Raw genomic sequence first — 21,338 nt, forward strand, 5'->3', positions numbered from 1 at the left:
GAATTGAGGTGGGCGTAGCACATCCGGGTTAAATTACTCATTATTGACAATTTTGACAAGGGACTTAACTCGCAACGTATACATTTGTTCAAAATGGAACTTTGCATACAATTACTTCATCCGTTGAGCCACGTTGTCTTAGAAGTTCGATTGTTTCAGCTTTATAGTTCAAAAAAAGGAACAGGTTTTGAAAATTCAAAATTTTCAATTTTTGACCTTGACCTTTTTTGACCCTGATTTTTGTAGGATCAAAGGTCATTCAAATTGGTTATCTATTTATACTTTTATATTTGCTGTCCTATCTCAACTTCCGGTTTTATAGCCGTATATATTTAAAAATTTTGATGACTTGTATCTCGTAACCTTGACCTTTGTTGACCCTCTCCCTTTCAATGTTAAATGTCATTGACCTTGGCCATCTTCTGATACTTTCATTTGTGAGGTCTGTCTACTTCCGTTATAACAATCTTCCAAAGAATTCTTCTCAACTTTAGACTGCTCTTGCGCGTGATGTAATTATCGTAGAAGGTTGATTTTTTCAGAGTCTTTTGCAATTTGCTACATTTGCAAAGTCCCACTCTGTGCCACGTGTGGCTCTAGTTATATTGTTGATATCATTTTTTGTGAATTTCTAGGTTAATATTTGACTATTATTACGAATTTGATCTTCCGTATAAAGATATAAAGTAAAGGTAGGTTGATTTTAAAAATAGATAAAGCAAGAGAAATGTACTTACACGTCGTAAGAGGAAATAAAAAGACAGTTTTAACTGTATGGTGTCCTGGTAGATCAGCTATACATCTATATGGTATATCAGATTGCTCATCTTTAATTAATACAGATAGTATACCTTCTGAATTCCCAAAACCTTCAATAACAAATGAAATCTGTATCTTAAATCGTAAAATACTGTACGCTATTAGTCGTATCATTTGAATAATCTGTTCATACAATAGTATTTTATGTTGTCAAATAGACGAGACACTGTGTCCGGTGCGTTCTAAGATTATTGATACAGTAGAAATACAGGGAATGAATCCGGATGCGGATATCATTGGTTACTTCTAATTTCTAAGGTATTGTCATCACCACACCTCATAACGCACCAGACATCATACCTCTATTCGAACCTTTCCAAGTTACTGTGGTGATGGATCAAACATATGAAGCCTACCGTTTTCATCGGTTAATTTTTTTAAAGTTTTTGAAGCCTTTATTGTCACATCTGCTATACCGTGAAACCATCTCAAGTCTGCTGGTGGTCTGCTGTGGGTTGATCTACATATTAAGGCCACTGCTGTACCAGCTGTAAACGGCAAACTTCCGTCATATGTTAATTCCAACAATGTCATTGAGACTACAAGAAATTACAGGATGAATTTAAGTATAGTAAGTAAGAGTTATGGTAGTTCATGTTTAGTTATGTCAGTAGAAAGTCATTGAGTAGTTTTTGTGTCGGTCTGTCAGTAGTAAGTCATAGAGCAGATAGAGTTATTCTGACAGTGTAAGTCATAGAATGGATAGAGGTGTTCTGTTAATAGTACGGTAAGTCATATAGTAGATAGTGTTGTTTTGTCAGTAGTAAGTCATATAGTAGATAGTGTTGTTCTGTCAGTAAGTTAGTCATGTATAGATCTAGTGCAGCTTTGACTGTAGGGGGGTCATAGAGTAAATAGTATTGTTTTGTCAATATTAAGTCGAGTACTTTTAGTGAAGTTCTATCAATCTAGTAAATCATAGAGCAGATAGTATTGTTCTGTCCGCAATAAGCCATAAGAGTAGTTCTAGTGAAGTTCTGTCAATAGTAAGTCATTGAGTAGTTCCAGCTCCAGTTCCAGTTAATTATGTCACACGCAAATGGTTTTGTGTCATGTGATTGCAAACAATATACTAACAGTACCTACCTGAGACGTTTAGGGAGACTTTATATTTCACATCCCCAATTTCACACTGATAAACCCCTTCATCTTTCAATGTAACTCGTCTTATAATTAAACTATTATTTCTGATAGTTACATATTTACTATTATTAGTTGTTCTGTCATTATAGGTTAATAGTTGAAACTCTGGTAATGGCCAAATCTGAAATTAAAAGTATGAGTAGAAGAAACAGTGCTCTGGAAATCTAGAGATCTAGAGAAATATAAAACTTACGGTACTGAGACGGGGAAATGCATTTTAAAACCCAGATGATTTAAAGGAGCAGACATTTATTAATGCTATGGCGGTTTTCAAAATTTGTAAATTCATCACGGTGAAACAATTTCCAAGTGAGTAAAATTAAGATGAATGGGGTTCTTCCGCTCGTGATTTAATTCATAATCATAGTATTTAATATGGCTAAGGCATTGTCACTTCTACTGTCAAGCCAGCAAAAGAATAAAAAGTACTACGCTTACTTTAGAAATTTGCATGGATTTATTCCTCTCGGTATAGCCTTTTTTATATATAAAATCAGGATAGTTCTTTTAAAGACAGTATAAAAATATATTTTGTGTACCTTTTCCCACAAGACAAGAGGGGATTCTTCAACGGGTAAAATTTGACAAGGAATAGTAATATCATTTCCTAATAATACTGATATAGACTTAGATACATCTTTACCAGAACATCGAACTGGAATGAATAGTAGGGATAATAATAATAAAAAATTAAATAAAGAAAAAACTTCTTGATATCGCCATAAGTACGATATAGTTAACAACATAATATGTATCACGGTTCAACAAAATGACTTAATTATTAATATCGTTATTTAAAAAAATATAATAATATCGACACAATATAAGAATCGTTTCATTTATCATTGTACAGAAAATTGCGCCTAAGGGGCTAAGTATCATTGTGATCTAACAAACTTACTTATACATGACATTGATGTGAATATCTCATATTATATAACTTAAAAAACCCTTTTTTTAAAAGCTATTATGAACCCCACCTTTTAATATCATAATAATTAAAAACTTACCCGTTAACATCAGAGAGATGAATATGAAAAATGTTGCGAAATAAATCATCCCGAATAATGCTTTTTGTCACAAATTTCTAGACCAAAATATTGTTTTCATTCTGTTCAATTATTACTACGAAAATTAGGAAAATAAAGCAATGGTGTTTTGAGCTACACCTTTGGTCAAGAACAATTTTCAAGATCGCGTTTAACCGTGACACAATTAAGTTCTAAAATTCGCTAGATTAAGGGGAATGGTAAGTTAATTAGAAACAACGTGAGTACAATTAGTCACATCCAACAAATAGGTAAATAAATATTTTCCACTGATCTCAAAGACAAATAACAATTCACTAGAACCTTAAAGTAAATTAGCAGGCTCACCACGCCACTCCACCTTATCAATAAAAACCAATAATTGTTTTATTTATCATATGTCCAAATCAGGTAACAAACATTGATGTTTTTCGGTAATGATGGTATCCAGATTCATTATAAAAAGGCTCTGATCGACAATTCATTCAGTTTCGTGAGTGATTTGGTATCAGTTATGATACAAGCAATAAAGACAAACGAAATGTTGAAAATGTGCTTGTTCTGTGTGGCCTATATGGGTAAGTACACACTATTTTTAGTTACGTTAAAAAGTAAAGCTTATTTTTGTTGTAAAAATATGCCATTAACGATTAGATGATTCCCTCATTCAGTATATCAAATCAAATGTAAGCAACTAAACGGATGTTTACGGATATATGCATTATCTTTCTCGAGACGAGAGCGAGGAGATACTTATTGTATTCCGATGTAATTATTTTATTATTATATTTTTAGTGAGCAATGTATATGGTACACTAATAACTTCACCTCCAACCAATACATCTGCTGCTGTAGGAACAGACGCTTTCTTAACTTGTCTTGTTTCTAATAAAGGAACAGATAAAGTCAAATGGAGAAAGGTGGGTTGTTTGTTTTAAAATCTGCTATTGAACATCACAACCAATCTGACTTAAATGCAGACCTACAAGTTTCCTATGGTGAATTGACTTTAGGTTACTAGAAACTAATATTTAATCAGACCACATCACGCGAGACTGTAAAGTTTTTTGCGGAAAGACATAAGGTTCCGAAATATTGATTCTCGCTCTATTGCTTATCAAAGTCAAGAGGCAACAATTTCAAATCTCATTACAGGAAGGGGATACAGAAACCTTGACAGCTGATTCTGTATCTGTTAAAAGTAACAGATACAAAGTAACTGGTACTAATAATAACTATAATCTAACCATAACCTCTGTTACTGTACAAGATGAAGGTCAATATATTTGTGAAGCTGGTGATACCGGAAGTGGACCAACTGTTTCAAGAAAAGCTTCTCTTTCTGTCGTCGGTAAGCTCAACAATCGTCTGCTATTGAAAATATTTGTTTAGAAACAAATATGTTGTCATTTCTACATTCAATGCACAGTTCTCTTTTTTTATTATTATAAAACCTTATAACCCTATAGCCTACAATTCGTGTGCTTGGCATTATTATAAGAGTGAAAATATTTGGTTAATTGTATTTTAAAACCCAGAAATTGTAAATGATTAACGTTATCATTTTATGTTTACGACATAATTATTTATGATTCAGTTGATCAGTTGGTGTAAGATGAACTACGCTAAGGGTCTATTCAAAATATTATAGTTGTATTATCAAAATCAAAACCCACAGATGTAAGGTAAACAGAAACTTCAAATTTGTTTTCTTCTTCAGCTCTACCAACTAATTTGAGTGTATATTGGAGCACCCCACCAGTGGAAGGACGTACAGCTAATTTAACATGTAGAGCTACTTATGGACGTCCACCACCAACTCTCACTTGGTTTAAGGATGAGCTTCCCTATAACCCATTGACGCCCACAACTAGCAATGTTAATTCTCAAGGTAGTGTGATTTTATTTATGTTAAATGTCTATTGCTGCATCACGTAAAAACCAAGTAGAAGATTAAAAGACGAAAGTGTGGACAATAGGAATTTTTACAAACGGGATTGGTACAATTTTTAAAATTGTTAACGTAAATAAAAATTCCAGGCTTTGTATTCAATTAGTATTACCCTTTCAGGCTATGGAGATGCTTACAGTACACTATATATTCCAATCAATTCACAGACTGAAGGAAGAAGGTTTAGATGCCAGACTGATTATCCCGGGTGGACGCGAGCTAAAGAATATACGATAACTACCCATTTAACAGGTTTGATATAATAAACACAGATCTGAATTTCTTTGGTTTCACTTTGAGGGAAATAATCATTAAAAACATTTGATTGGCCAATTGATGGGAATTAATTTCAGTTAGCCAAGACGCTTTTCAGATAGAACATACAACGTACGATTTTACGTAAAATGTTATAAAAATGATCATAGTTGTTGAATTGCATTGCATTGTGAAGAACAATCAGTTTGAAATAAAAAATGTTCTTTAATTAGTAAAATACATATAATATAAAATAAAACGGTCTTTTCAGATGGCAGTGTAACAGTACAGTTATGTATGATAACAATGGTTTTACCACTTTTAATACAACTGGCTGCATAATACTGATAGCTTAATTCCATAAAATGCATGAAAATATTGAAGACTTTGTTCGTACCTCAAGGTTTATGAAAGCTGATAGTCACTTCTATCCAGTAATGACTAAACCTTGTTTATTATCTGTGATATTTTCTATTCTATTTGATTAATTTGTCTGATTGTTAATTGTTAATCAAAGTTAATAATAAATTATATGAAGATATTGTGATATTCAACTTTCTAGATGTCAAGTTATACAGCTTAAAGGGATTGTAACAAGGTTTTCCAAAACATTTAAGCGCAAAGAGGACACTAATAGAAACAATTTGCACCATTCCAATTTTTAAACAGACGTCTGTTGCTCTGACAATTCCACATAAGATATGCGTTTTGAGATATCTCTATCACAAAGGTCCTTATTAATCGATAGCAGCTTTTGTCATAGTAATATTTTAAATCACAATATAAAAAATTGAGAAAACCTCTTGAAAGCTGAGATTACTACAATCTAATATCTTGACTGATGTAGTCTTGAAAACGTTTTTCAGTCTCATAAATGTTTCAACAACTAAACTGAATCTGTATTAGCATTATTAAATGACAAATTGTACCAAATTATTGGAACATTACTTATTAATACATATAGACAACGGAAAATTCTATAAATAGACCATCTATGATCTGCAACGAGTCTTTAACACTCAATCAATCAAATGCTCTGTACAATAAAAGATATCCCTTCAATATTAGAAGAATTCTGGGATATTCATTGTTCAAATCATTGACAAGAATTTTCTACTAACTTTTAACAGTGTTTTTCAACAGTTAGAACAAATCATGACAAATGTTGATGCTTTTGAGTCAAAAATTTCACCCAAATCTTTTAAGAAAAATCTTGTCAGATCATGGATGGCACACATAGTACTAGTAACCTGTAAAATGCATTTGAATCAAATTGATATACATGTATACATAAATGTCAGTCACTAACATAATATATATGTAAGGTAGATCTCCATATAAAATTACAAATTATAATATAAATTTGAGGATATTGCTTTAAATTACCATAAAATAAAACACTATATCTTACTATCTCCTTCTCATTAGTTTAGAAATGCTCTTTTTTGTTTGTTTGACAGGTTGTCTCCCTTTTTTCTTTTCACCTTCTAACTTGGCTTTAACTCTACTTAGTTTTTCAACCAGATGATTTGTAAGAATTTCTGAGGCATCAGATTGTGATGTAGAACTGTCAAAGTTACTCTTAGATGGTTCCTGTTTGACTTCAGACATCACAGGTTGATACTCTATCGAGATTTCTTCCTTTATCTTTAATGATCCATTTATATCTGGTTCTTCAATAAATTCAGCTTTCAATGTTGTCCTTGTAACTTTCTTTTTTCTTGGTCTTTTAACCTTGACATCTTTCTCTACCTTTGGTTTCACTAATTTGTTCACTGTAACCTTAGGTTTCTTTGTTGGAGATTCTTCTTCAGTGCTCTAAAAAATGAGAAGTAAAAATGTGTTTCGTTACATAGTAAAAAATAAAATATGATCAAAATATTGTATTGAAACACCAAATAATATGTCAGCATTTCTTATTTTAAACTGGACAGGTCAATATTCACAATATATCAGATAATTAACTCTTTGTAATGGTTAGATCATATTCGGTAAAATTTTTGTAGGGCAGAGGTAAAATTTAACCTCACATGGTCTTCTCTTACTTAAAACTTAACCCAGCTTGATTGATTGATTTTCCACTTAAAGAGACAGGTTTGCCATTTAATAACATTGATCCTGAATATATGTGAATAGTCTCCAAAAGTAGTAGAAATGTATGAAAATCGCATAATTCCTTAAAAAATAACTCAAACTAGAAATTTCACTTTCTCAAGAAAAGACGAATCGTCATTTTAACTTTCAAACAAGGATAGTTTTGGACACACATGGATTTGAAGGCTCAAATTTCACTGATCTAAGAAATTCTCACTTCTAAGGCTAAGGTCCAATTGGTCATACAGATGGAGAAGCTATCCCTTTAATAAAAAATGAAACCAATGCTGATTGGACCAAATGCTATCTAACTTATCAAAACATGAAAACAGGTGAAATTGATTAAGCTGCTCACAGATATAAAGACATACCTCACTGTCTTTATGGTGTTTCTTATATCGCATATTTAATCCTTTTCTCTTTATTTCTGTAAGAAATGTTGGATGTTATTATCATTATTATTAAGACAAGCAGAAAACAGCAAATTTGTCAGTCCAATAAAAAAATAGCATAAAAATATAGAATACAGAAATTGCAGTATATAAACATCCGAGAACTGCCATGAGAACAGATCCCATGTGAAACAGTTACGCTTATCCAGATTTCAACATCTAGATTACTGGGTATTCAGAAATTACAAGAACTTAAGGCTTAGTACAATAACTTGTGTTCAATACCATGAAACCACATAACATGTTATAAATGACCTTAACATACCTTTTGGTACCATTGGTCCTGGATCTCCAGAATACCAAATAGTTCTTTTATTATGGTCTACCATATTAAGCATACCATCTTTATAAAAACATTGTAACCATTCAGTAAACTTAGAATAGTCAGCATCAGGTACAGGATTATAAATAGTAGCACCTATAAATATAAGCATATTTATATAAACATTAAAATATAAGCATATTTATATAAACATTAAAATATAAGCATATTTATATAAACATAAAAATATAAGCATATTTACATAAACATAAAAATATTAGCATATTTATATAAACATAAAAATAAAAGCATATTTATACAAACATAAAAATATAAGCATATTTATACAAACATAAATATAATAGCATATTTATATAAACATAAACCTATTAGCATATTTACATAAACATAAAATATTAGCATATTTACATAAACATAAAATATTAGCATATTTATATAAACATAAAAAATATAAGCATATTTACATAAACATAAAAATATTAGCATATTTATATAAACATAAAAATATTAGCATAAGCTTATACAAAATAGATGTTTATCTTAGCATATGCCCAATGCCCATAGTAAATGGGTGAGCTCAAATTGAAATTAAAGTTTTTCTTTATCATGTTGATTGACTGTAGTCAAATTAACAGCTGTGAATGGTTTGTTCTGAAGTGATTTCATATTACAGGATTTTTCAGCATCATAACCGCAGAAGGATGATTCTTATATTTTCATTAATTTTACGAAAAATATTATAATTTTTAAAGATTAACCATTTCTAATTTTCTTAGCCTTTAATGTACATATTGTTTTATCATAAATCTTTAACTTGTGACGTAAGCCAGTGCTTTTATGAGACTATGTCATCGTCATCCAATACATTTCATATGATAAATTAGAATAATGGCTGATAATGCCACGAAAAGGTTTACCTAAGTTAATAACTTCATGACAGAGTTGGCTACAGAGTTGTAATATATCTGCTTTACTTTGTTTTTTGAGTTTTTGTGTAACCGAACCATGATCATCTAATAATTCTTGTAGAACATCTCTGGCTTTGTCAAATGGTCTAATACCAGCCCTTAAAAAAAGTTTGTTAATATATGTAGTTGGTTTTCAAACTTATAAATGAGAGATTGTCAAGAAAGATAAAGCTAATTGCTAATCCTTTCTCAACAAGGATATAAAGACAAGAAAATTTGAATAGCTTGTTTAATCCATTTGGAGACACTGTTTGGAGTAAATCCATCAAATAGCTTTAATCTATTTCCATATTATCGAAGCCCTACCTGTAAAGAATTTCAGCTCTAAGATAATTTCCTACACCATTAAAATATGACTGGTTTAATAAAACTTCACAGATAGGTTTATTAAAAGCAGTTTTATCCAGATTTTCTAACACATACTCTCTGAAAAATATACAACATCAAAATTAAAAAAGGGAACCAGAACACATAAATATACTTGAAATTTGTTTGTTACGGTACCAATATTTGTCTCATTTGTTTTATTCTTCTACGTAAAACTGTGCTGTGAAAACTTTCTTATAAGCATCAGATATGTAGGTCTGATTCAATCCTGTATCGCTTTAAATCTTTTCTTATTTGTCTCACCTAAAACTAGGATATTCCAACATAACACAAGGCCCCCTATCTGGAGCCCAATTATCATCCACTCTCCATCTTCCAAACCTTCTAACATCTACAAAACTCAAAATCATAGGTGGACTATCTGATGTGAAAAATGTTAGATGGGAATGTTTGACCATTTCAGATTCTTCACAGTAATTGAACCTACCCGACATGCCAAAATTAAACACAATTTTCAATTCTTTCAGTTTCGTAGGCTTAGACTGCTTTCCTGTCTTCGTTTTTTTCTTAGTAGACTTGTGATTTTTGACATCCACAGTTGAAAGCGTTAATCTCAATTCTTTCCCCCTGGATTCTGCATAGATTGAATAATGACATTCGTTCCAATTTATTTCGGGATTTTTAGCATTCTCCACCGATTTCACAACTGACCCCCTGAATGTTTTATTTTTACACACAGTATTGACATACTTTGCTGATAAATTCAATTCTGGGCCTTCCGGCATCCTGAGAAAATAGAATGTGCTAAATTTACGAACAATTAATGAAGATTTGATGAGAAATCTAAATATTTTTTTACTGAGAACGCTTAGCATTATTTTATGTAACCATCCATGTGTATTTGTTTACCAAAATGCATTGTGGGTATTTGCTTCATTCGCCTACAATCTGGTCGTGGAATATGGTTACGTCTTAAATAATATATTGTCTGCAACTTGGGGATTTTGCGATGTTTATGATTAAATAGGTGCTGATTTTTTTTTCTGAAAAAGTTGCACGAGTCAAGGGAAGTCACTTGCAATATTATTAGTAGAGTTTGTCCGAAATATTTTTCAGTTACTAGTTTCTCAATCCGAGCCTCAAGTCAATGACGATTCTATGTTAGGGGGACAAAGTCAGATAGCCTATAATAGCCTAATGCAGTTCAAGATAAAAGATCGCCTCTTAAATCGGCAAGCCGTGATTCCGACATAGCTATAGGGTGTGTTTTTAGTTGCAGTGATAATATCGGGCAGACCCCCTTGCCAGAAATCCCTAGTTATCTTCATTATTTATAAGATTTGAACGACATATAGAAGCGACGAGCACATAATAACAAAAACACAAGACAATATTATGGAATATAACACACTTCTTTAATAAGGTTGAGCGCATATAACACCTTATTAAAGAAGTGTGTTATTTTCCATAATATTGTCTTGTGTCTTCCTTATTTAGCCGATAATTCCATGCTTTTCAAAAGTCATCTGTTTCGACTTATATTGTCTTAAAAGGACAGAGATGCGCCACTTAATAAATTCTTTATGCAGATATTTTTTCGATTCTTTGGTTTTCGAGGTTGATTTGAGTTTTAAATAATGTGAATAGTCTTCAGAAGTAGGGCCTACTAGAAATGTACGAGATCGTATATTCCTTCATAAAAAGACGTTTAACTGTCAAATTTCGACTATGAGCTGTAAACACCATTACTAATTGACTTAACTTAAAAAGTTCCTCAGTAATATAGCCTAACACATATTCATTGTGGGTGTTTAAACTGTTTAATAAAAACCAAAAAAAAATACAGAAACAGAATCGGTATATCGTGACGACCAATCACAGACTGGATCAAAACAACAAAACAAATCACAGACTGAATAAATAGTAACAACAAATATTACATATTGAATAATTCTAACAAGAAATATCACAGATTGAATAAATAGTAACAAAAAATATCACAGATTGAATAAATAGTAACAATGAATATCACAGATTGGATGAATCGTAATAATAAATATCAAAGACTGAATCAATAGTAACAATAAATATCACAGATTGCATAAATAGTAACAAGAAATATCACAGATTGAATAAATAGTAACAATAGATATCACAGATTGAATAAATAGTAACAACAAATATTACATATTGAATAGATAGTAACAATAAATATCACAGATTGAATAAATAGTAACAAGAAATATCACAGATTGAATAAGTAGTAACAAGAAATATCACAGATTGGATGAATCGTAAAAATAAATATCACAGACTGAATAAATATTACAGATTGAACAAACAGTAACAATTGATATCACAGATTGAATAAATAGTAACAATAAATATCACAGATTGATAAATAGTAACAAGAAATATCACAGATTGAATAAATAGTAACAATAGATATCACAGATTGAATAAATAGTAACAACAAATATTACATATTGAATAAATAGTAACAATAAATATCACAGATTGAATAAATAGTAACAATAAATATCACAGATTGAATACATAGTAACAATAGATATTACATATTGAATAAATAGTAACAATAAATATCACAGATTGAATAAGTAGTAACAAGATATATCACAGATTGGATGAATCGTAACAATAAATATCACAGACTGAATAAATATTACAGATTGAACAAACAGTAACAATTGATATCACAGATTGAATAAATAGTAACAATAAATATCACAGATTGAATAATTCTAACAAGAAATATCACAGATTGAATAAATAGTAACAATAAATATCACAGATTGAATAAATAGTAACAATAAATATCACAGATTGAATAAATAGTAACAAGAAATATCACAGATTGAATAAATAGTAACAATGAATATCACAGATTGAAAATATAATAACAAGAAATATCACAGATTGAATACATAGTAACAATAAATATCACAGATTGATTAAATAGTAACAAGAAATATCACAGATTGAATAAATAGTAACAAGAAATATCACAGATTGAATAAATAGTAACAATGAATATCACAAATTGAAATAATAACAAGAAATATCACAGGTGGAATAAATACAAACAAGAAATATCACAAATGTAATCAATCCTAACAACTAATTATACAGATGGAATAAAGAATAACATTAAATAATACATATTGAATAAATAGTAAACGGTAAACGAAAAATATTACAGATTGAATAGATAAACATATAACAGATTATTAAAGTTCGCTCACTTCGTATGTCTCTATTCTTGGGTTAGTCAATCGTCGACTATAGAATGTCCGCCGTAAATGTTCTTATGTACTGTTTTAATTTGCATTTATCTGTTAAACCTTTGTAATATATTTAGATAATGATTACAGCTGCTGTACTTGTTATTGTCTGTGTTAGAAATACGTCCTCTAATGACTGGTCTTATGACTGGACGTGTCTAGGTTAAAAAATCTCTGGTAGAATTCAACTTCAAACATATTTCAATATCTACTAAAATGGCTTTCTTGTTATGTATAACACAGACGCCAAAAACATCACAATAATCTTTGATAACGTAAATAGACAAGCTATTAATAGTAACTAAGACAACTTGTGAATTTTGGAAACATCCCTTTCAAGTCACCTCTTTCTATTGGTGTCTGTTGTTTTCTCTAGCTGTTTCTGATAATCATTGTACTTTCTTTCTGTCATATTCAGACAAGTTTTCTTGGGGAATTCAGCAACAGACACTAAAACTAATATTTATTATTACTTGTAAATAATTCTGTTAACATCCTCTCAAGTCCTCCTCTTCCTATTATTGTCTGTTGTTTTCTGTTATCTTGATTTTATAACTTTCTTTGACTCTTCCTGATAATCATGGTACATTCTTTCTATCATATTGAGATGAGTTTTCTTGAGGACTTCAACAACAGACACTAAAACTTGTCGAGAGATCTGATATTTTATAGTGTAGTTGACAATAATATTAATCTTGTTAACAACAGATTAAGAGATTATCTCAGATTAATGATTGATAGAAATAACAATATCATAATTGACACGTGAAAACAACAAATGGTTACCTAAACAGATACATATATTGGTACATTATTGATTAAGTTGTGGTTACTATGGTCGTGTGTTGAAACGGAAAATTCCAAAATGAATTTGAACAAAACTGAACCTAAAAATATTTAAACAGACCGCTACAACAATTTACTAAATGAAAAAGTGTCAACAGTTTTGTGCTTTATTGTTCTGAAAAGATTAAAAACTCCAATAGCCAGGTTATTGATATCAGTCAGTAATCTGTACATAAAACAATCGGTTTAAACAAATCAAATTTTAATCAAATATCAAACTAAGTCTATAGTCAGACAATTTATAAATACTAATTAAATTAAATCTTCTCACACAGTTAGAACTCCTATCATTAACAAATAATTAGAAAATCTTTAATCATGATTGTCTTGTTTTACCGACAAAAAAAAAAATAACCAGTCGCCATTCATTTTTACTTTTAAAATGCAAACCTGCTGACTCCAATGGGAAAGAGGGTACAGAAATATAGTTTGTTATCCCAATTGCACCCCAACCTCATTTCTAAGCCAAGAATAATATGTGTCAGAATGCACTTCTAAGTTTTGTTGGAAGGAAAACACATTCAGACCGCATATGAAATGGCTAGCCCCTATTTGGAATCTAAGCCCCCCCCCCACCCCCCCAACTAATGAGTCACATTTGATCTACAAGATGAAGAAAATGAGCCAGTTTGTCAACTATTTGTACCTCAATGTTCAGGAAGCTGCCACCACCACTGATAATAAGCATAATGTATGTATTAAAAGACATATCATAATGTATGTATAGTTTAGATATAGAACAAAATCTATATATCATTCATAGAATAATGGAAAGCTTGAGCTTGACTGATAATATCATGCAATAATAAAAAAAATTGTAAGGTCCAATTATATGAACGATTATCATTAAAACATTTTCATGTGTACGATGTTCTATAATATCTTATTTTCAATTACATTTTATCAGAATATAAATTACAATGATAACGATCTAAAAAAGTTAAATTGTATTCAGTATAATCATTTGTGTATATTATGTCAATATGAAAATATTGAGTGTGTTTGTTGTCCATGGTAGCCAAATTTTCTTTAATCGGTTAGGACAACCATTTGATGATTATACTTATACTTATGTTATTTCTATAAATCATTAATCTGAGATAATCTCTCAATCTGTTTCTAACAAGATTAATATTAATATTGTTTGACTTAAACGAGCAAATATAAGAGAGCGCATTGCTAGTGTCGCTATTGTAAAATCCCGACGTTCAGTGTGAATACGGTGCAAAAATCTACTTTTAGTCTACTATTTGAAAAACGTCGTCGGTACAAAACGTATCGTTCTTTTTCTCTAAACACACTGAGATTAAAAATGGCAGAAGAAATGGAAACTATGTTTGAAAAGCTGTCGAAAGCCGAAGACTGCAAATCTCTTCTAAAGAAGCATTTAAGTAAAGAAGTGTTTGAAACATTAAAAGATAAGAAGACAAGTTTAGGAGGCACTTTAGCTGATTGTATACGATCTGGTGTTGAAAATCCGGAAAGTGGTGTTGGTATCTATGCTTGTGACCCTGAAGCCTACACTGTGTTTGCTGATACTTTAGACCCAGTAATTAAGGATTACCACAAAATTCCTGACAACATACCAATCAAGCACCCGGCCTGTGATCTTGGTGATCCAGAGAAACTGAAATTTGAGGATCTAGATCCCGAGGGAAAGTTTATTGTTTCTACTAGAGTTAGAGTTGGACGATCTCATGATAACTTTGGATTCCCACCCATACTTACCAAAGAGCAAAGAGAGGAGATGGAGAGGAAAACAACTGAAGCCTTTGATGGTTTACCAGAAGAACTAAAAGGATCTTATCATCCAATAGAGGGCATGGATGCCGATACACAAAAACAACTCACAGAGGATCATTTCTTATTCAATGATCATGATAGATTCTTGAGAGCTGCAGGTGGATACAATGACTGGCCAACCGGTAGAGGTATCTATTTTAATGAAGAGAAGAATTTCTTAGTTTGGGTCAATGAAGAAGATCATTTAAGAATTATTTCCATGCAGAAAGGAGGTGATTTAGGCGCTGTTTATAAACGTCTTGTAACGGCAATTAAAGCATTGGAAAAGAAATTGTCGTTTGCCAGGAATGACAGACTTGGTTTCTTGACATTCTGCCCCACTAATCTTGGTACCACTTTGAGAGCCAGTGTGCATGTAAAGATACCAAATCTAGCTGCTCAACCCAACTTTAAAGAAGTGTGTGACACATATAATTTACAAGCTAGAGGTATCCATGGTGAACACACGGAATCTGTTGGTGGTGTTTATGATGTTTCTAATAAGAGAAGATTGGGACTTACTGAATTAGAAGCTGTAACTGAGATGTACAATGGAGTTAAAGAGATTATTAGACAAGAGAAAGAACTTTCAGTCAAACCCGAGTCTCTGGAAGATATGTATGAACATGTATCAAAAGCTGACAACTGTAAGTCCTTGATGAAGAAGTATTTTACTAAGGAGGTGATGGGGAAACTGAAGGACAAGAAAACCAGTCATGGGGCAACTCTAATGGACTGTATCTATTCGGGAGTAATGAATCTAGACAGTGGAGTGGGAATCTATGCAGCCGACCCTGAATCCTATACGGTATTTGCCGATATTTTGGATCCAGTTATTAAAGAATACCACAAACTGAAGTCATCTGATACCATTTCTCATCCACCCTTTGATTTAGGAGATGTTGAAAATCTTCCTTTCCCAGATCTCGATCCAGAAGGGAACATGATCGTCTCTACTCGTATTCGTGTTGGTAGAAGCCACAAAGAGTTTGCATTCCCACCTGTTTTAACCAAAGGGGATCGAATAAACATAGAAACTATTTCTGTTGCTGCTTTAAATAGTCTTGGTGATGAATTAAAGGGACAATACCACCCCCTGGATGGAATGAGGAAAGAAACGCAAGATCAGTTAACAGCAGATCATTTCTTGTTTAATGATCACGATAGATTTTTGAAGGCTGCAGGAGGGTACAATGACTGGCCAACCGGTAGAGGTATCTATTTTAATGAAGAGAAGAATTTCTTAGTTTGGGTCAATGAAGAAGATCATTTAAGAATTATTTCCATGCAGAAAGGAGGCGATTTAGGTGCTGTTTATAAGAGGTTAGTCAAGGCTATCAATATTTTAAGTGAGAAGTTGAGTTTTGCCAGGGAAGATCGTCTTGGATTCCTCACGTTCTGTCCCAGTAATTTGGGTACAACACTTAGAGCTAGTGTTCATATTAAAATACCAAATTTGGCTGCCAAGAAAGATTTTAAACAAATCTGTGATAAACTGAAGCTTCAAGCTCGTGGTATCCATGGAGAACATACAGAATCTGTTGGTGGGGTTTACGATATCTCAAACAAGAGAAGACTTGGTATCTCTGAAATCGACGCCGTGAAGGAAATGTACAACGGTGTTCAAGAAATTATCAGAATGGAAAAAGATTTAGCAAATGGCAAAGGAACAAAATCTTCAACATGCACCGTTTTGTAACCAGCGTTGTAACTCTGCTTTCTGTCCAGATTTAAATTTCATAATTTATTTTGATAAAATGTTAATAAAATAAAATCACGAAATTATTTTTTTTATTTTTCTCCGATTTTGTACTCTTTTGAAACTATTTTTGAAACAAGGGAATTCTGTACTTGTTTATTTTCCTTCCATAGGCTACTATACTTGTACCTTGTTTAACAATTGTCCAGTTCATAAATTCCTATCTTCATATATAGCCCATGATTTCATGCTTGTCAGCTCATCTGGTGTTAATATTAGTGAAGATTTATATCTTTATATACACGGCGGTTAGCGTGTTGGATTATCGTGCAGGGGGCGGGGTGGGGGGGAGGGGGGGGGGGCAAAACTTCGACAGAATGCCATTAGTTGTCATTTATATTAGTTGTCTTACAATTTACTTTTTATTGCACATTAGTGGTCGTATGCAAAACTCTAATTCCCCTTTACACTAAGCTTCAAGAGAACAAAAAAGTCGTTTCTTTCTTAATGAATGATGAATTACAAAAAGTGATAAATAAGCGATGTAATACTGCGTTTATATCACATTGTCATGAGAACATTCTCTATTTGTTTTTATTAAAGAAAATATTCATGGCGACTGGTTGATTTTCTGTCGGTAAAACAAGACAATCATGATTAAAGATTTTCTAATTATTTGTTAATGATAGGAGTTCTAACTGTGTGAGAAGATTTAATTTAATTAGTATTTATAAATTGTCTAACTATAGACTTAGTTTGATATTTGATTAGGGTTTGATTTATTCCAATAATATGTTTTGATGTACTGAAAAAGAGATTAAATGAATTTACATTAATTAGATAATGATGCATTGAGGAGTCTTTATGTCTTCAGATCAATGATGAGCTATTTGACCTTTACAGGATAAGAAAAAACAAAATTAGTGAACAATCAAAAATATAACGATATTAGCTAATATTCGTTTTTGAATTTTCTGTAATTCTTGGAAATATTAGTAATTTTTCTACTGTCAGTGAGTCTATAAAACGAAAACCTAAAATTTCGTTGTCGATTCATTTACGATAAATTGTAACGGTTAATTTGAATAGTAGCATAGAATTATCATTAAAGTTCAGATCTGTTCAAATATATCTTAGAACATATGTTGCAATACAAAAACATAGTTACAAGATTTTCAATGATTCACAAATAGTTGTATTTGTTTAGATAACAATTTGTTGTTTTCACTTATCAATTATGAAATTGTTATGTCTATCTATCATTAATCTGAGATAATCTCTTAATCTGTTGTTAATAAGATTAACATTTATATTAACTAAACTATAAGATATCAGATTTTCTGGATAGGCTTTAGTGTCTGTCGTTGAAGTCCTCAACAAAACTCATCTCAATATGATAGAAAGAATGTACCATGATTATCAGGAAGAGTCAAAGAAAGTTATAAAATCAAGATAACAGAAAACAACAGACACCTTTAGGAAGAGGAGGACTTCAGAGGATGTGAACAGAATTTCCAAGAATCTTAAATCATATTGTGTAGATATAGGTAAAAAAAGTGTGTGAAACTCAGACTATGTAGAGAATTAAATGAAAACCATCGACTTGGTATGAGTCTCTCATAGCTGGGGTTGGAAATCTTTAGCCTACCCTCGAACCTGGTAAATCAAACTATACCGAGATTTTAACATAAAGAAACGACGACCAGCTAGAGAATGAAAAGAGACCATATTATCTATTCAATCTGTGATATTAATTTTTATTATTTATTCAATCTGTGATATTTCTTGTTACTACCTATTCAATCTGTGATATTTATTGTTACGATTCATTCAATCTGTGATATTTCCTGTTACTACCTATTCAACCTGTGATATTTATTGTTACGATTCATCCAATCTGTGATATAACTTGTTACAATTCATTTCAATCTGTGATATTTCTTGTTATTTTCTATTCAATCTGTGATATTTATTGTTACTATTTATTAAAACTGTGATATTTATTGTTACTATTTATTCAATCTGTGATATTTATTGTTACTATTTATTCAATCTGTGATATCTATTGTTACTATTTATTCAATCTGTGATATTTCCTGTTACTACCTATTCAATCTGTGATATTTATTGTTACTATTCATTCAATCTGTGATATTTCCTGTTACTACCTATTCAACCTGTGATATTTATTGTTACGATTCATCCAATCTGTGATATAACTTGTCACAATTCATTCAATCTGTGAAATTTTTGTTATTTTCTATTCAATCTGTGATATCTATTGTTACTATTTATTCAATCTGTGATATTTATTGTTACGATTCATCCAATCTATGATATTTATTGTTACTATTTATTCAATCTGTGATATTTCTTTTTACTATTTAGACAATCTGTGATATTTCTATTTACTATTTAGACAATCTGTGATATTTCTTTTTACTATTTAGACAATCTGTGATATTTTTTGTTACTATTTAGTCAATCTGTGATATTTCTTGTTACTATTTATTCAATCTGTGATATTTCTTGTTACTATTTATTCAATCTGTGATATTTCTTGTTATTTCTATTCAATCTGTGATATATATTGTTATTATTTATCCAATCTGTGATGTTTCCTGTTATTATTTATTGAGTGAATGATATTTCCTGTTACTGTTTATTCAATCTGTGATATTCATTGTTACTATCTAATCAATCTGTGATATTTCTTTTTATTTTCTATTCAGTCTGTGATATTTCTTGTTAATATTTGTTCAATCTGTGATATTAATTGTTACTATTTGTTCAATCTGTGATATTTATTGTTACAATTCATTCAATCTGTGATATAACTTGTTACAATTCATTCAATCTGTGATATTTCTTGTTATTATTTATTCAATCTGTGATATTCTTTGTTACTATTTATTCAATCTGTGATATTTCTTGTAATTTATTTTTTTAATCTGTGAAATTAGTAGTTACTATTTATTCAATCTGTGATATTTCCTGTTACTATTTATTCAATCTGTGATATTTCTTGTTACTATTTATTCAATCTGTGATATTAATAGTTACTATTTATTCAATCTGTGATATGATTTTTCACTATTTATTCAATCTGTGATATAATTTGTTACTATCTATTCAACCTGTGATACAATTTGTTACTTTTTATTCAATCTGTGATATTTCTTATTATTATTTATTCAATCTGTGATGTTAATTGTTACTATTTAATTAGTCTGTGATATCAATTGTTACTATTTATTCAATCTGTGATATTTATTTTTTGTAAACTAAATAAATAAATAATAATAAATCTATTCTGTACTTTTTTTTTTATAACTAGACATTTAAATTTTGGAAGATCAGAATCTGTTACTTTATAAACAGAAATAGTGGGGATATTGAAACCAGAAGTAAAACATTATAACTGCCTCTTCGGTATGAGAAAAACAGCGGACGATACGGTATAGCATTATATCTATACCGGTATACCGTTGAGATATTATCGTGACGATATTTCGTGATATCAGACGTAAAAGAGACGATATCATAAGATTTTAGCGCTTTTATGCAGTTTTCGAAACATTTTCGGGATTACATATGTATATGTTATAAAATCCAACCACAATGGCCGTTTAAAATATGTAACATGACCCCTTAAAGGTTTGCCATAAGACATTAACTTGCTACGATGCTGGGCTATTTAGTTAAAGTTGAATCGCAGCTTAATTGTTCAAGTAAGCCTATAGCCATTTGGTGAACCTCACTAGGACCATTTTGTGGCATTTCGTGGAAATTGGTCAGAATTTAGAAATTCAACCTTTTTCAGCCTATGATTTCCCTTCATACAATGTATTGGTTCTTCCGAGAGCTGTGCATGATGTGTTCTGTACATGTTATAGCAGCTATATCTCATAACATTGCATTTCGGTCCTCGTGAGAGTTTGATAAGTGAATGATATCACAATGTGCATCATATCCATTAAAAAGGGAATGCAACACGTAGATACCATTGGTTTTGATAGACGAAAATAGAATTGTGTCTGATTGAGAATAACGCAACCTCATCAGCCTCATGACCAAATTACTTGGCTTACTTTGCTCTTTCAACATCAAAATTTGACAATGTGTCTTCGATCTTGGACCTCATGCGCCAGTTTTTAAAGTACTTTTAAGCAGAAACAAAAAAAAACAGATACTTTATAACATTGGAAAGAGTTTAACTCCGGAAATGTTTTCTATATCACTATATTTGAATCTATCGTGATAAAAAAAAATTGTCCATACCGCGATACACAAAAAATCTCATATCGCCAACTCTACCTCTTCCTGGTTCGATATTACACAATTCGGTACGTTATCAAGAAACAGTCCTACATGCCACGCTCAAAAAGC

The 21,338-nt window shown here is 31.1% G+C and overlaps 5 protein-coding genes across 5 annotated transcripts in view; 2 read left to right on the plus strand and 3 right to left on the minus strand.

Annotated features, from left to right (window-relative positions):
- The window catches only part of LOTGIDRAFT_166399 (hypothetical protein), a gene marked incomplete at both ends in the record, with an annotated part of 3,903 nt that extends 1,027 nt beyond the window's left edge, over positions 1-2,876 (minus strand). The window contains 5 exons of the mRNA XM_009063467.1: positions 738-869; positions 1,176-1,358; positions 1,906-2,083; positions 2,502-2,617; positions 2,864-2,876. Coding sequence (XP_009061715.1) covers positions 738-869; positions 1,176-1,358; positions 1,906-2,083; positions 2,502-2,617; positions 2,864-2,876 — 622 coding nt within the window. The remainder of the gene's footprint in view (positions 1-737; positions 870-1,175; positions 1,359-1,905; positions 2,084-2,501; positions 2,618-2,863) is intronic.
- A 655-nt stretch (positions 2,877-3,531) lies between these two features.
- On the plus strand, positions 3,532-5,204 carry LOTGIDRAFT_166400 (hypothetical protein; the record flags this gene model as incomplete). Its single annotated transcript, XM_009063468.1, has 5 exons — positions 3,532-3,568; positions 3,786-3,910; positions 4,146-4,341; positions 4,711-4,881; positions 5,062-5,204. The coding sequence occupies 5 exons, from the start codon at positions 3,532-3,534 to the stop codon at positions 5,202-5,204; spliced, it is 672 nt and encodes a 223-aa protein (XP_009061716.1).
- Positions 5,205-6,606: 1,402 nt separating this feature from the next.
- On the minus strand, positions 6,607-7,717 carry LOTGIDRAFT_166401 (hypothetical protein; the record flags this gene model as incomplete). Its single annotated transcript, XM_009063469.1, has 2 exons — positions 6,607-7,014; positions 7,662-7,717. Coding segments are annotated over 2 exons (464 nt in total), but the record flags the coding sequence as incomplete, so codon positions are not given.
- A 243-nt stretch (positions 7,718-7,960) lies between these two features.
- Positions 7,961-10,105, minus strand: LOTGIDRAFT_127711 (hypothetical protein; the record flags this gene model as incomplete). Its single annotated transcript, XM_009063470.1, has 5 exons — positions 7,961-8,160; positions 8,943-9,091; positions 9,300-9,419; positions 9,624-9,865; positions 9,911-10,105. The coding sequence occupies 5 exons, from the start codon at positions 10,103-10,105 to the stop codon at positions 7,961-7,963; spliced, it is 906 nt and encodes a 301-aa protein (XP_009061718.1).
- Positions 10,106-14,680: 4,575 nt separating this feature from the next.
- Positions 14,681-17,043, plus strand: LOTGIDRAFT_194265 (hypothetical protein). Its single transcript, XM_009063471.1, has one exon. The coding sequence runs from the start codon at positions 14,781-14,783 to the stop codon at positions 16,947-16,949; it is 2,169 nt and encodes a 722-aa protein (XP_009061719.1). The 5' UTR covers positions 14,681-14,780; the 3' UTR covers positions 16,950-17,043.
- The last annotated feature ends 4,295 nt before the right edge of the window (positions 17,044-21,338 follow it).

The sequence above is a fragment of the Lottia gigantea genome, assembly GCF_000327385.1.
Source record: "Lottia gigantea unplaced genomic scaffold LOTGIsca_58, whole genome shotgun sequence".
In the NCBI taxonomy this organism is placed as follows: domain Eukaryota; kingdom Metazoa; phylum Mollusca; class Gastropoda; family Lottiidae; genus Lottia; species Lottia gigantea.